This window comes from Phodopus roborovskii, unplaced genomic scaffold (assembly GCF_943737965.1).
Source record: "Phodopus roborovskii unplaced genomic scaffold, PHOROB, whole genome shotgun sequence".
Classification (NCBI taxonomy): Eukaryota; Metazoa; Chordata; class Mammalia; order Rodentia; family Cricetidae; genus Phodopus; species Phodopus roborovskii.
Window position 1 is genome coordinate 27,121,231 of NW_026126416.1, and position 14,881 is coordinate 27,136,111.

Consider the following 14,881-nt stretch of genomic DNA (forward strand, 5'->3'; position numbering starts at 1 on the left):
CTGGTGATCCTTAGTGGGAGGGACACAGAGTGTAATCTATTGTGCCCACAAAATGCCTCCGGGGTCTTTTCTCTTAAACACAGCAACCTGTCTGGATTCTTCCTCTTGAGCACCAATATACTCACGTGTGCATGCATGTGCATGTGTGTCTGGATGAACTCCGCTTTCTAACTTATAGAGAAAGCTGAGTGAAAGACAGAGAAGGGGAATACTCTGGAGAAGATGATATGATGGAAGTATGATGAATGGGAAAGGTCCCACAGAGGTGGCTCATAGCCCCTTGTTTGCTCATTCATTCAGGGGGCAGTGACACCCATTTAGTTGGTTTTGACCTGAAGCAGTTTTGTGTGCGGGTTGCTGTTCTTAGTTGGGCTCCTGGTGATGTTTGGCTGGATGGTCCAGCTTTTCATTTTTTGAGACAGTTTCTCTGTGCAGCCCTGGTCTATAGACCAGGCTGGCCTTGAACTCACAGAAATCTGCCTGCCTCTGCTTCCCTAGTACTGGGGTTAAAGCAGGTGCCACCATGAGCAACTTGGATAGTAAGCTATTAAATAAACCAATCCCCATGGTTCCTTGCTCTGGAGCCTGGCATGTGGACTTGCTCCTGGTAGCTGCCCTCCTGCAAATCGGTTCAGTGTCTTACAGTATTTGATCACACCGATTCCATACGGGTTGGAGGAATGCTGCTGGCCTGTTCAGCACTCACCCCAGATTCCTACTGCATCTCTCACCGAATCTCTCTGTCAGCTCCACAGAAGATGATGGGTTGTTTTCATCATGTCCTTAGGGAGTCTCACTGTATGCCCTGAAGCAAGGTTAGGCCAGTGTTTATTTAATGAAGACCATCTTGTCTAAACTCAAAATTTGGTGAAAATTCATTAAACCTTCTGTGCATTTTGTGGTCACAAAATATTGAAGAATGATATTTTATTGATAAATTGTTATTATTATAGAATGACATTCTATTTATAAATTGTTCTTATTATTTTAATGATACAGAGATACCTCAGAGCCTCCCGACCCCCACCCATCATCAACATAAAGACTTTTTTGTTCTCGTTGCTCTGTTTTGTTCTCTGTTTCCTCCCTCTCAGCACCTCATTCCCAGACAAAATCTGTCCAACAACAGCTAAGGCAGGTCTTGCCAGTTTGTGTTGATTTGGATCTATTTCCCAATCCTGCCTGGGAAGGGGATACAGACTGGGACTGTTTGTAGGAGCCTGGAGAGCTGGGGTGGAGCTGCACAGTAGCAGGGACATCCTTCTGGTCCCCAGCTGCAAACTTTGGGGGTACCACTTGAGGCTGCATTATCCGCCCTGATGTAAGAAGAGTCCTAGGGAGGTCTGTTACTCAGAAAATTCTTTATGTGTGCCCTTCTGGGTTAGCCAGACCCTTCCACTCTGCCTTTGTCATTGTCATAAACTCTGAGGTCCTGACCTTTGGCTCAGGTCCCAGACTGCACAGTAGTGTGAGCGTGGTCTGTTTAGTTCTTCTAAACAAGGAACTTCTCTGGAGGCTCTAAAGCCTCCCTGTAGTTAGGGAAGTGAGCCTGACTAGCTTTAATGTCAGCTCAAAGCCATGCCCACTTTGTTCCTGGAGGGCTCTGAAGCTCTGAAATGGGCCGCGGGGCTAGCAGAGGCTGAATATCTATTGTAAGAAGGAGGCACAGGCACACCATGGCAAAGCAGGTGAGAGCCGAACAGAGCGCTGGTGGTGCTCCTGATACTCCCAGGGAGCACTGCCCGAGTACAGTCTCTATATTCTCTAAGCTTTATAACTTAGCAGGAATGTTAAATCCCTCTTCAAGTGTCATAAAAGAGAAGTTAACATTACATTTAGAATGGCCTAAAATATCCTAAGTGCCTAAACGTCCTGGAAAAACAAACAAAAATGTAGTGTGGTTAAATTAACCCCAGAGGAGAATGTAATTTGTTCCCTTGGTAATTGTCCAAATCAGTCCTTTGTAGATACATCATTATTCATAAGACTTTGCTAGTTCTAGAACAGTCTTTCAGGTGCTGAAACAATAAACTAAGGCATGAGTGTAGAGACGAGAAGATGGCTCTGATGGATGCCTGGCAGATATGCTTTGGAAGAGATCAAGACCCAGGGGCTTTTCTTAGCTCCACCTCTGAGGTTAGAGGGAAATGAGCTCTGAGAGCAGCTTGGTGACACACTCCGAGTCAGGCTGAAAGTGACTGCTCAGGCTGATTGAATTAACACGAACCTTTCGCTGTACCACAAGGATCAGAGGCTGCTTTCCCAAGAGGGAGGCTGGGGATCCCACATTTGTGATGCACCTGCACAAACAGCATTTTCAACACAGGACTCAATGAAACATGATTTTTGGCGGCAGTCCTCAAAACCGCCCTCAGCCTCCAGTTTCCTTATTTGTAAGATGGCGTGGAGACATTCCCGGCTCCTGGAGGTTCTGAGGACTGTGGACTGTGCTTGGCATGTAGAAGGTGACACCTGTTGGCTGCAGAGGAACTGTCATCCCGAGAGCCGAACATTCTCACACCTAGGCCTTGCTCAGCCATTCTCAAAGTGGACACAGTCCCTACTTGTGAAAGGAAAGAAAGAGAAGTTGTGAGTGTGCCCACACACATTTGTGTAAGTATTTTCACTGCAGATACAGTATATGTGAATGTACACACACTAAAGTATGCATACTCATAGTCATATATATGTATATGTATATATATGCACTGTGTATACATGTATAAATACTTGTATACATATATTATCCTTACCATATGTAAACATTTGTCTATAGTAAAAAAATCTGCATTAAACTTTAGTTATCTCAATTAAGTTTTTAGTTAACTAACTATACCTGCAATTTTTTTTTTTTTTTTTTTTTTTTTAGCTAACACAGGGATTCTTTTGGGTGCCTCTGGGGCGGGATGGGCACCCTCCGGCATCGGTGCTCTGCAGTTTCATTGGGGTCCTTTTTCAAATTACACACGTTTTTATTAATTCTTTGAGAACTTCATACATTTTTTTTTTTTTTTGGATTGTATTCACCTCCCACTCCTAGCTCCTCCCAGCTCTGGCCCTACCTCCCCACCCTTCCCAACTTCCTGTCCTTTCTATTTCCCCATCAGGGTCATCTTGAGGTTGTATTAACTAGGAGAGCCATGCAGAAGGCTTCCTAGGGGGAAGCCCGGTGCTTTGCTCTGTCATTTATCATTTGCACTTACTCTTTGTCACTTTCTTGAATAATGTCACTGTGTACAAGTTTGTTTTCTGTTTATTCCTGACTTTCTCCCCCACAGCTAAAGTGCAGACCTACTCTGTGTGTGTATAGACTTTTATCTGTCCATATTTGCAGTCCTGGCTCAATGACATGATGCCTGACGCATGGGGGGGGGGGGGACTTTGCAAACATGAAGTAAATTAATGAGTGACTGTTAGGAGTAGCTGAATGAATGAATGACTGACTGTTAGGAGAGTGGAATAAATGAGTGACTGTTAGGAATAGCTGAATGAATGAGTGACTGTTAGGAGTAGCATGCCCTCTGATCTTTTTCTCTACAAAAATGTTTTGCACACAGCTGGGATCCTGGCTGAGGAGAATGCTGAGGCAATGCATCGCCTCCTCTCCATTCAGCCTCCTCCGCAGTGTCCACTGGTGCATGCTTACCTCCATTTCTCTCAATTCAGAGCCCACGAAATCCTACCAGGCAACATTTGACTCATATGGAGGAGCCTGGTATCAGAGAGGCAGGTACCAGGCATTGCGCACCACACATGCATTCTTTGAGGAAGCTTTATGTAAATGTGGGTGTTTCACACATTTCCTGAGTGGTGCAAATGCCTTCTGGCCACTTCCTCTTTACGCAAGCAGTCTGTGGGCACGGCTTCTCTTTGGTTTTAATGAGATGGTTTGGAGATGCTCTTTCTGTTAGCAGGATTGTTGGTCTCCCTGGAATCTAGATCATATCGTAACAACACTACTTATGAGCATTCCTGTAGCAAGAAAAGGTAGACATTTATACATCTGTGATGACACAAAAAAGCATCCTTAGATGACGAAAGAAGGAAGCCTTGGCAGTGGAAAGCATGGAACGCTTGCAAAAGTTTTCGGGGTTGGACTTATGGGATTCACAGAAGCAGGAAGTGCCCCCAGACAGCTCTAGGCAAGAGTAGAGAAAAAGTCACGCTATTGCGTGAAACAAGAATGGGCCTCAGATGTGTTGTTAATGCTTGTGTCTGTTTGGGAGTAAAAACAGAAAGAAACCTCAAACTGACTTAGAAACCTCAAACTGACTTAGGCAAAGATAGATGTGAACAGAACACATAGTTAGAAAGCAAGTAAGAGATCATGGGGCTTCAGGAAAGGCCTGTCCTAATTTACCTCTCCTTTTGAGATTTTATTCATCTATTTATTTTTTTCTGTGAGGTCCCAATACAAGGCATCAAATTCAGGATGTACTCCAGACTGACCCGGAACTTCTCACCTTCTTGTTTCCATCCCCTGAGCTGAGAATGTAGCATGTGCTGTCACACTCACTGTGGGAAATGTAGCATGTGCTGTCACACTCACTGTGGGAAATGTAACATGTGCTGTCACACTCACTGTGGGAAATGTAGCATGTGCTGTCACACTCACTGTGGGAAATGTAACATGTGCTGTCACACTCACTGTGGGAAATGTAGCATGTGCTGTCACACTCACTGCTGAGATGTAGCATGTGCCACCATGATCACATCCAGTTTTTTTTTTTAGTTGTACACACCCCATTCCAAGTGTTTAGTTTATTCATAGCAGGATCAGGACTCAAAGAGTGATCCCTCAGGGTTTACTTTCTTTCAGGTCGGATTGCAATAGGTAAGAGAAAGTCACTTCAGATTTCAGATTTGACATAGGTCTTGTGCCCTTTTCTCATCTCAGAAATGTAATTGGGAAGACAGGATGTTTGATTGGTTTAAGTGAATCTGGGCTTGATCCTGGAGTTGAAGGTGGGAGTTGAATCCATTGTGATGGAGTACTGTTAGTGGAGGTAGTTGAGAAAATAGTCAAATGCACCTGCTGTTTACAGGATTGGATGTGAAACATAGAATGCAGGTGTGTGTGTGTGTGTGTGTGTGTGTGTGTGTGTGTGTATGCAAACAATGTTGTACAATATTATACAATATGTACATACACAACATATAATATAGTATACTATATATATATTGTAGCTGAGACACCACATATTAGTTTTCATTTCTGAGGTGGTCCTTCTGTTGTCTGTTAGCAATGTGCTGTGGGCATTTGGGCTGAAGCCTTATGTATGGGTGTGGCCACCCAGGGACTTCTCTTCCTCTTTGGTACTGCATTGGAAGTGTTTGAGATATCCCTGGCCCATCATGAGCAATGAAGAGTGGCAGACTCAGGTTAGATGAGTAGCAGGAACAAGAAAAAACTATTGTATGGTGAAGTCATAGACAGCGGAGTTGTTTGTCATTGTGACCGTTTGTTCTGCCTAGTACATTGTAGTTACAAATCCCCTTGGGATTATTTCAGGATTTGTTCATGGGATTCCATATTTGTGTAAATCTTTTGACTTAGAAAAATAATTTTAATTTGGGGACTCATCTCTATGATAATCCTGTCTGAGAAATGTTTCCAGAGGAAAATTCCCAAACACTCTGGTGTCAATTCAACACTGTTTGCTACTTTTGTAAATTATTGGCTTTGTGTGTGATTCAGCAATATAGTTATGCAGCATGTGAGGACCTCATTTGTTGTCCAAACAAATATTTCCAGTTTATTGGCATTTTATTCGTTGTCCTGTCTCTGAAGAACTTTTTCGCTTTATGTCTCTTCTTGAGTAGTCAGCACCACTGCTGCTCCTATTTGGGAAGCAGAAATGAGGGTTTAGCTATCCACTCTGTTGGTTGGTCTTCATTGCTACTTGTCAGGGGCCAGTGGAACTGCTCTCAAGGGGAATTGCAAGGGAATACACCAAGCCAGCAATAACCAGGACTGTAAGTAAGGCACGGATGAGGAGGAAAGAGGCAGATGTGCTGTTTCCTTCTGTAAGAAGGTAGCAGAAGGCTGGGGATGAAGAGTGGGGGCAAATGAAGGCTGCAAGGACAAGGGGCAACTGCTTGCACTGGACTGTGGCAGCGGTACAGTGGTGACAGGGTGGGCTCCAGGTGTAGCGTCCCCATCTGGCAGTACCACCCAGGAGCTGTGGAACCGTGTATAAATTACTGTAAAAGTACTCATTTCACAAGAATGTGCTGAGGATCAATCAAGTTACAAAACATCAAGTTCTTAGAGTAATATTCACAGTTGGGGCTTGGTAAATATTAGCCACCTCCGCCACCGCCGCTACCACCACCATTGTTCATTGTTATTCTCTCTACCACCGACTTGGTCAAGCCTCCCATCATCTCTTAGTTGGATAACTCAAAGTCTTCAGCAAGAACTTTTAGAGGTATTTAATTTCTTCCCCATCTAGTGATCTTTTAAAATCTTGTCTAATTAACTTTTCCGCTTAAAACCTTTCGGTAATTCCTCCTCTGTTCTCCTAAAGTTGCCTTCCAAGTGGAAGGCTCCCTATCGGTACACTGCTTACCTGTCCAACTCCTTACTCTTTGCCAAATGAGAAATGGAGTCATTCACCTAAGCTTGGAAGGATAACTGACTTCAGTACCTGCCCCTCCCACCTCCCTTGAGAGTGAGCTTCCTATATAAAGTTTCTGCTCATCCATGGTCAGGCTCTGTCCTATTGTGAGAAAGCCTAGCATGCCTCAGCTTCACCTATGATGGTATGCTTCATCATTAGGGCTAGTTAATTAGCTGACTAATGTAGCAGGCTTTCTTTTTGGGTCACCAACCAGTTCCTAAAGCATGATATGGAGACTTATTATCAGTTATGAATGCTTGGCCTTATTTTATGCTTGTTTCTTGCTAGCTCTTACAACTTAACCTGTTTCCCTTCATCTATGTTTTGCCTCAGGGCTTTTAAACCTTTCTTTATGTTGTCTTGCTCTATATCTGGCTGGCGGCTGCTTGGCTGGCTGGCCTGAGTATCTTTCTTTCTCCCTCATTCTTTCCTCTCTTGCTCTCTCTCAAGCCTAGATTCTTCCGCCTACTTATTTTCTCTGTCTGCCAGGCCCGCCTGTCCCTCTATTGTCTAGCTATTGGCAGTTCAGCTTTTTATTAGATCAATCAGATGCGTTAGGCAGGCAAAGCAACACATCTTCACATAAACAAATGCAGCATAAGCAAATGTAATACATCTTTGCCTAGTTAAAGTAATATTCCACAACAGACTAATGAGCTAAATCTATGGCTCTAGCCTTGCTTTCACTAGCATCAACCATGTCATGTTGATTCCCCAGGTAACCCTTTCTTCTTCCTTTCAGATGGAATGTTTCTAGTGGTCCATGGTAGAAAAGTAGCTGTAAGAGGACAGTGGTGAAGACTTTCAGTGCTGTGTTAGGAATGAGCTGCACCAGAATTTGTGCCCCAGTAGGATGGCTCAACAATATGACTCCACAGCAATATGTCTGATTGAAGGTCTGAATAGCCTTTTGGTTAGGACACTAGGAATGGAAGTATGTTTTCCCCTTGACTGAGAAAAAAAAAGTAGTGTTCAGAGTGTATCCAAGAACGGTGGCTTCATCTTTGTAGCCATCCAAGCAGTGCATGTTTCACCATCTGTGATTACACTGTAGCAGTGTCCATGGAATGATACAGTCATTACTGTATGTAAAGCTGAACACAGAGAAAGAAAACACTAGGTTCTTTTGGGCATTATCACCTTATCCCACAGAACTGGCTCTTCACCTGTATAGAATCCAGGCTTATAGGAGAGTTTCTTTAAAACTCTTGCTATGCTTTTGACTGTCTTTTCAGCATCATGCAAACATAACTTTTGCATAAGTAACTTAGATGAAAAGTACAAAACAATCAAGACTGAGACCTTTTCTTTCTTGTAGTGCTGGGGTTTGATCCCGGGGTCTTACACACACTAGGAAAGCACTCTGCCATTGAGATACATTCCCAGCCCTGGGAGATATGTTTGACTAACTGATCTTTTGTCCTTGGCTTTCCTCTTCCCTATTATTTTTCTTCAAATTTCCTGTTCAGGAAAACGCCACAATTGACAATTGCAAGGCCTCTCTGCTCAGCCCGACACACTGCAAGCCAGGTGCTCCTGTACAGTGAGTGCTCTGTGGTTCAGCAGATGGGGTAACCTGGCATTTCTCCTAAGCTCTCTGAAAGCTCACCCCTGTGGCATGGAGCTTGCCCCGTAATTCCTGCTAGTGTTTGAGTGTTTGATGATTGAATTTTCTTAAGATGGTGGCTGTGATTACGCAGAGCTGGAAAAAGTCACATTAAAACAACAACAATCTCTCTCTCTCTCATGCTGGCTGATGAGATGCTCTGATCTGACAGTGTGAGTTTGATCCTTGGGATCCACATGGTGGAAGGAGAGAACAGATTCCGTATTCTCTGACCTCCACATGCTGACCTTGGTGTTCACCCCCCCCAGTAATAAAAATTAAAATATTTTAACAGATTATTAATTTAAAACATTTGACTAAAATATAATTGCATCATTTCGCCCTTCTCCTTTCTCCAACTTCTTCCATACCCTGCCATCCCACTCTTTGGAATTCATGGCGTCTCGTTCTTTAACTATTGTTATCTGCTGAGTCTGTCTAGTGTCTCTTATGTATTTTTAAGGGCTGACTACTTGGGTTTGAATAACCAATTAGGTCACTTATCTTTGAGGAAGGCCAATTCTCCCTCTCTTGGCAGTTTTTAATTGCCTTTGGTCTTCATCTGGGGTTGGGGCTCTGTGTGACTTCTCTCATCCACATTGTCCTTGTTCAGATCTTTTTAAAGCAGCCATAGCAGCAGCCATAGCCAAAGCAGATTACATGGCTATAGCTTCCTTGTGGTATCCAGAAGACACGACCTCACAGCATACTTCCTGTTCCTCTGGTTTTTACAATGTTTTGATCATGTTTCCTTGATGCTCTCTGAGCCTTAGGTGCTGGAATTTGTGTATTGTTGATATATCCACAGTTAGTTGTTCTCTGCATTTTGAGCAGATGTGCTTTTCCATAATGGTCTCTATCTAAGAAGTGTCTTTGATGAGGGGTAAGAGCTACACTTATCTGTGGATGTAAGGGTAAGTATTTAGGGTGCAGTTAAAAATTGTTTAAATTGATTTAGGAAAGTAGCAGAGGTATGTTCTCCTCTGACATCTATGATCTTACTAGTCAGGGGTGGGTGTCTAGGTTTACATTACCGGGCATGATTTTCCTCTTGTTTCAGTGGGCCTTAAGACCAAGTAAACAGCTCTTAGTAACAGCTGAGATATCAGTGCACAACTGCACTTTCAGGGATACCTTGCCATATTATCATTATTGTGATTCATAGGCATAACAGCTTATGTAGGACTACTGAATGCTTTGTTCGCTTGGCAGACTGCATAACCCCTTCCACGAACCATGAAAGCTAGTCTTCAGGGAGGAGGCTTACTGATGAGATCAAACTTGAGTTCTCCAAGTTTTGTGTCCAAAGTGCATGATGTCTTCAGCAACAGGACTTATCTTTAACTTCTGGTAGGCAACCAAGGCAGCAGTGATAGACTCCATTGTTTTAGAAATCTTTTGGACTCCCCTGACTGACAACTCGATAGGAGGTTTCTCATGCCTATTGCTGGGGATTTGGTTAGATAATCTATGGATTTTGTGGGAGACATTATCATGCTAACTGGTATAACTTCATTTAAACTATATATATATATATATATATATATATATATATATATATATATACTTGTATATATTATATGTAATTAGGTAAATGTAAAATAATGATTCATTATGGCTTTTTCAAACATCCTTAGTGTACATACACAATGAATGCTATCCAGCTGTAAAGAAAAATTAAATTGCATTTTTTTTGGTAAATTGATAAAATTTGGAAATATTTTATTGAGTGCTGTAATTCTCTCTCACCTGCATTTCCTGCTCCAGATCTTTAGATGTGAGTATAACCTGCAGTAACCTCAGAAATGGGGGAAAGTAAAGAGACTATGGGCAGAGGAGCATTAGAGAGGAGACTGGCAGATAGAGCTATATGAAGGGCAGAAATGGGGGGGGGGCTTTAGCTGGCGAGTGGGGAGGGAGGCCAATAAAAACATCCCTATCCTTACTGTATTGACTCTGTATTTCATCATGTCATGTTATTTCAATCCTGTTATTCTGTCTTTGTGGGCAAGATAGAGTTAAGCTTCATGGGAATGTAGATAAATGGATTTATAAGTGCTTAAATAAAAATTTAATAATTTTCTAAGATTCATTCAGAGGTGAATAAAACATTCAATATATAGTGCATATAGAGTATGTGTGTACATGAATACGTGCTTGACAGTCACCTTTAGTCAGTTATTTTCGAGACAGGGTCTCTCACTGGCCTGTAACTTGACAAGTAGACTAGGCTGGCTGTCCTTTGAACGCCACACACCTGCTATCTCTGCCTCCCCAGTGCTGAGGTTACAAGTGACACCTTCTCTTGCCCCCCGAGCCCTGTTTTTGGACATGGGTTCTGAGGATGGAAGTCAGACCCTTGTGTTGCAAGGCAAACACTTTACTAATTGGGTTTCTCCCCAGCCCCCTATATTTCATATAATGACCGAACAAACAGCTACATCAATCTGAAGAAAGCTCATTGGTTATGCCCCAGACTTTATTGTTTCAGTAATAATTTCTTTTCCTGTGGGCGTCCTTTTTAATGTATTTGTCTTTAGCTTTATAAGAATACATAAGATACATGTATTTGAAACCTCCTGATGGCACAAAGCTGGAAGGAATATTTAATGCTTTTGGTAATGCACATAAGTTAAAATTATAGTTTTAAAGGACACATGAAAGATTTTTCATATTAAAGGTAAATGCTTAGGGAAGAAAACCTATTTTTATAGTGGTTTCTATAGTTTCTTTCCCCATTTCTGAGGTTACTGTGGGTTATACTCACATCGAAAGATTTGGAGCCAGCAAATGTAGGTGAGAGAGAATATGCAACACTTATCTTTAATGGTAGTTTCTAATCACCACCAGGACATGTCAGGTGATTAAAACTCAATATGGAAACAGTGAGATGCAGTTTCTAAAATGCTAATGGAATGCTGGAGCAAGTTTAACATACATAAGACTTCAGAGCACAAACCAGGTGGTGGCGGCTCACACCTTTAATCCCAAAATTCGGGAGGCCAGCCTAGTCTACAAAGCTACATGGAGAAAGCCTGTCTCAAAAAACAAAAAAAAAAAAAAAAAAAAAAAAGAGTTCAGAACACAACCCCTCACCTGCCATATGGTGGCATGGATGACATGGATGAGGGAGAGATGTTCCCAACCCCTCACTGCCTGTGGCAGTTGAGAGAGCTGGCCCTGAGGTAGGAGAGCTGCCTTTGACTCTTACCAGCTGCAGCAGTCAGGAGCTGGCCCTGGTGGTGTAGGTGTGGGTGAGCCAGCCCTGAGGGCATGAAAGCAAGAGATCCTGTCTTGCCTCTTGCTCATTACTACACAAGGTGAACTAGTAGGGACAATGCTGGAGAGCTCCCTCTGGTGGCGAGGATTGGGGAGAGCTGGTGGGCTGATCAATCCTGCAGTTTCCCAGGCACAGAAATGAGGAATCCACCCCATCTTTGATCTGCTAAGGGAGCACGTGAAGGGTCAGGTCCTGCAGATGCAAAGCTGCAGGACCTCCATGACACATGACAATAACAGGATATACAAGAGGAGTCCTAGTGAGGTGCAGTATCGATGGTGTAACAGAAACCAGAAGCCTCAAAGCAGACCAATGGACACTTGCAAGTAAAGACACATGGACTAAAGGGTATACTGTGTGACTAAGTGTGCCACACCACAGCTTTTGAGACTCGGTTTTCCTTTCTTTCTCTTAATTTTATTAATTTTTATTTTATTTTGTTTTATTTTATGTGGAAGCTGGTTGCAAGGGCAGAGGGTTGATACAAATGGATGGGAGATAAATGGGATGGAGATGAGTGGTATGAAAGACACAAAGAATAAATAAAAAAGAGTTAAAAAAGAAGTCCCTTGACAATTTCCCAAAGGGGGCATACTTCGGGGAGATAGACAAGATTAATCATCATTCAAGTGCCTTCAGTCTGAGCTCAGGGATACTCAAGGAAGATGATGGGTACTCTTGCAATATCTACCTAAGACTTCATAAGAAGAAAACAAATATCAGGAGCCAATCTGAGTGTGATAGCCCATGACTACCAAATGACACCGAGTCATTTTGCCTAGAATTAGGACAATGTTATCTTGGCAAATGTAAAGGTCTTGGCTGCATGGAGCTTATGACTTCCTAGATAACTAACTGCTCCATCTTGCTGTGGCACAAACTGGCAATGTCTTGATTCAAACTAACATGACATTATCTCTTTTTCAGGACAATCGTATTCATACATCCAAGTACAACGTTCTCACATTCTTGCCAATTAACTTATTTGAGCAGTTCCAAAGAGTGGCAAATGCCTATTTCCTTTTCCTCCTGATACTGCAGGTAATCTTTAAGCTGTATTTTTTTTATTGTATCTATACATTGTAAAACATAAGTTAATTACTCAGTAAATGTTTGTGATTGCATTGGACCACTCTTACTAGATTTTTAATGTTATTACTGCTTTTTGCTTTAAAAACAAGGGAGGGCTAAGACCAGGTAAAACAAAAATAGTGCATTTATTTTATTTTTTCAATTGTTCACAGAATATCACTTTAATAACTACATCTTTCTTGGCTCCAACATTAAATATGTGCATTTTCTGTCTATACTGTGCGTTTCCCCCATCTTTCCCAACCTATCTGCTTTTTGCTCCCTATTCAAACACCTAGGTCACATTAGTGTGTACCTTTATTTGAACTATATGAGAGTCTCAACTTTATTTGAACCATATTGAAGTCTAATAATTGCTACTCATGGCCTTCTTCTGTTCCTTATCATTCTCTTACTTTGTCAGGGCCTTGGGCTTCTAAGATTAAAAGGTCATGGAACTTAACTTGGCAAATTTCCCTTTAGTCCAAGAACAGTAGCATATTGTGTGCATTCATAAAATAAATGATGCCTAACATATGTTTTGTCACTATTTTTACAGTTTTGAGTAAATTAATTGTTACTAGTCTTCCCCATTTAACTAGAATTGGGCTTAAATGAAATGCCAACTTTTATTGCTATTTTGGGAAGGAAAAAGGCATGTATCAAGAAGGATGCATACACACATCAGTAGTTCATATCAGTCAGTGACTTATTCAGTTTTTTTTTGAATGATTTACTTAGATCAGATTGGGAGATCCAGGAGAGGTGGTGTGTTATTTATAAGAGCCACGAGAGATCTAGATGGACAGGGTTGAGTATGATCTTGAGTTGAATAACTATGTGCATTAACCTTTTGATTGTAAGAGCCAGAGATCTATTAGCTTCTGCAGATGATGAACGCATTCCAAGATGTATCTCTTTCATGTGTGACTGGGTTCACAGACAGTAATCCCTGGGGTGGGCTTCTTTTCTGTTTTCTTCCATATGGTCAGGTCCTACATGCCTGGTATTCTTGACAGCTTCACAGCTTATCTTCCAAGCTTTCCAATTCATGTGAAGGATTGGTACAGTTATTGTCATGAGCATGGGGCAAAACCCTGTCAGAATGGAGTCAGTTCACAACAAGTAAAAGAACCAGAATTAGAGGATTAGAAAGCTCCAAGAAAAAAGATACAGTTGCAAATAACTGGATCCTAACTATGTATAAACTAAACCAAACCAAAACACAAAAACAAAACAAACAAAAACCCCAACAAAACCAAACATGACCAAACCAAAGCAGATAAAACCAACCAACCAGAAGAGAGTGATGAATGAACACACTGCTGTTCACGAAAGAACTGAGACCCATTGTCTCTCCTCCCTCAGGGTCTTTTCCTTTTGGATTCTTTTTTTTAAATTTTTTTTTATTTTTTTATTTAATTTTATATAACAAAGTCCAATTAAATGAAAACAAACATTTATACACAATATTTGGGAATTTGGGCATCGTTCTTTCCAAGCTACTTCCTTCTGGTAAGGGGCGCTGTCTTGGGGGATTCGAAGAAGATTCAGATATCCTGGCTGTAGTCTGTAGGGCTGTTTTGTCCAGCTGTTTTGAATGTAGGATTAGGTTGTACTCTGTTTCAGGCGGTCTGGCGTGATCAAACCACATTAGTCTGGAAGGAATCCACATCTTTTCATTTTCTGTGGAAATAAAAATAGAAATCCTTTCCCCCAGTAACTTGTCCTTCAACTTAAATTTTGGAGTCAAAGCATTTTTTTAATTTAATTTATTGTTTTACATGTCGATCCCAGTTCCCTCTCCCTCCCTCCCTCCCTCCCCTCCCAGCCCTCCCTCCCCCTTTTGGATTCTTGATGTGACCTTCACACCATTCCAGAATTTTGAATTTATTTCTCTAATGACACTCTTACTTACAGTCTCAGGCTTTTGATCATGCAGTTTTATATTTGGGACATTTGGTGATGGCTCTGTTCAGTATTATTTATTGGTGAACATGCGGGAGCCAAGGAGGTGAAATGATGCATAAAGCCACAAATTGGCAAGAGAGGAGAAATAGTAGGGCTTTCTGCTACCTACCCAATGTCTCTGTGGCATCTCCAGGGACCTTTTGCTGTGGCTTTTTAGTGGGTCTCTTAATGCTATTTTATTTGAATTAACATAATAATATACATATCTATGTGCTATGGGGTGAGAATTCAGATTATGTACACCATGTACAATGACCAAGTTAGGGTAATTAGCTTTCTGTGTCCTCAGGCATTGGTCAATTCTTTGTTTTGGGAAGCCTTGAGCTCCTC

The 14,881-nt window shown here is 41.8% G+C and overlaps 1 protein-coding gene across 1 annotated transcript in view; it reads left to right on the forward strand.

The window, feature by feature from the left end:
* Atp8b4 (ATPase phospholipid transporting 8B4 (putative)) overlaps positions 1-14,881 on the forward strand; it is a 165,171-nt gene that overhangs the window by 18,632 nt on the left and 131,658 nt on the right. The window contains exon 3 of the mRNA XM_051183488.1: positions 12,437-12,550. Within this exon, the coding sequence (XP_051039445.1) occupies positions 12,437-12,550 (114 nt within the window). The remainder of the gene's footprint in view (positions 1-12,436; positions 12,551-14,881) is intronic.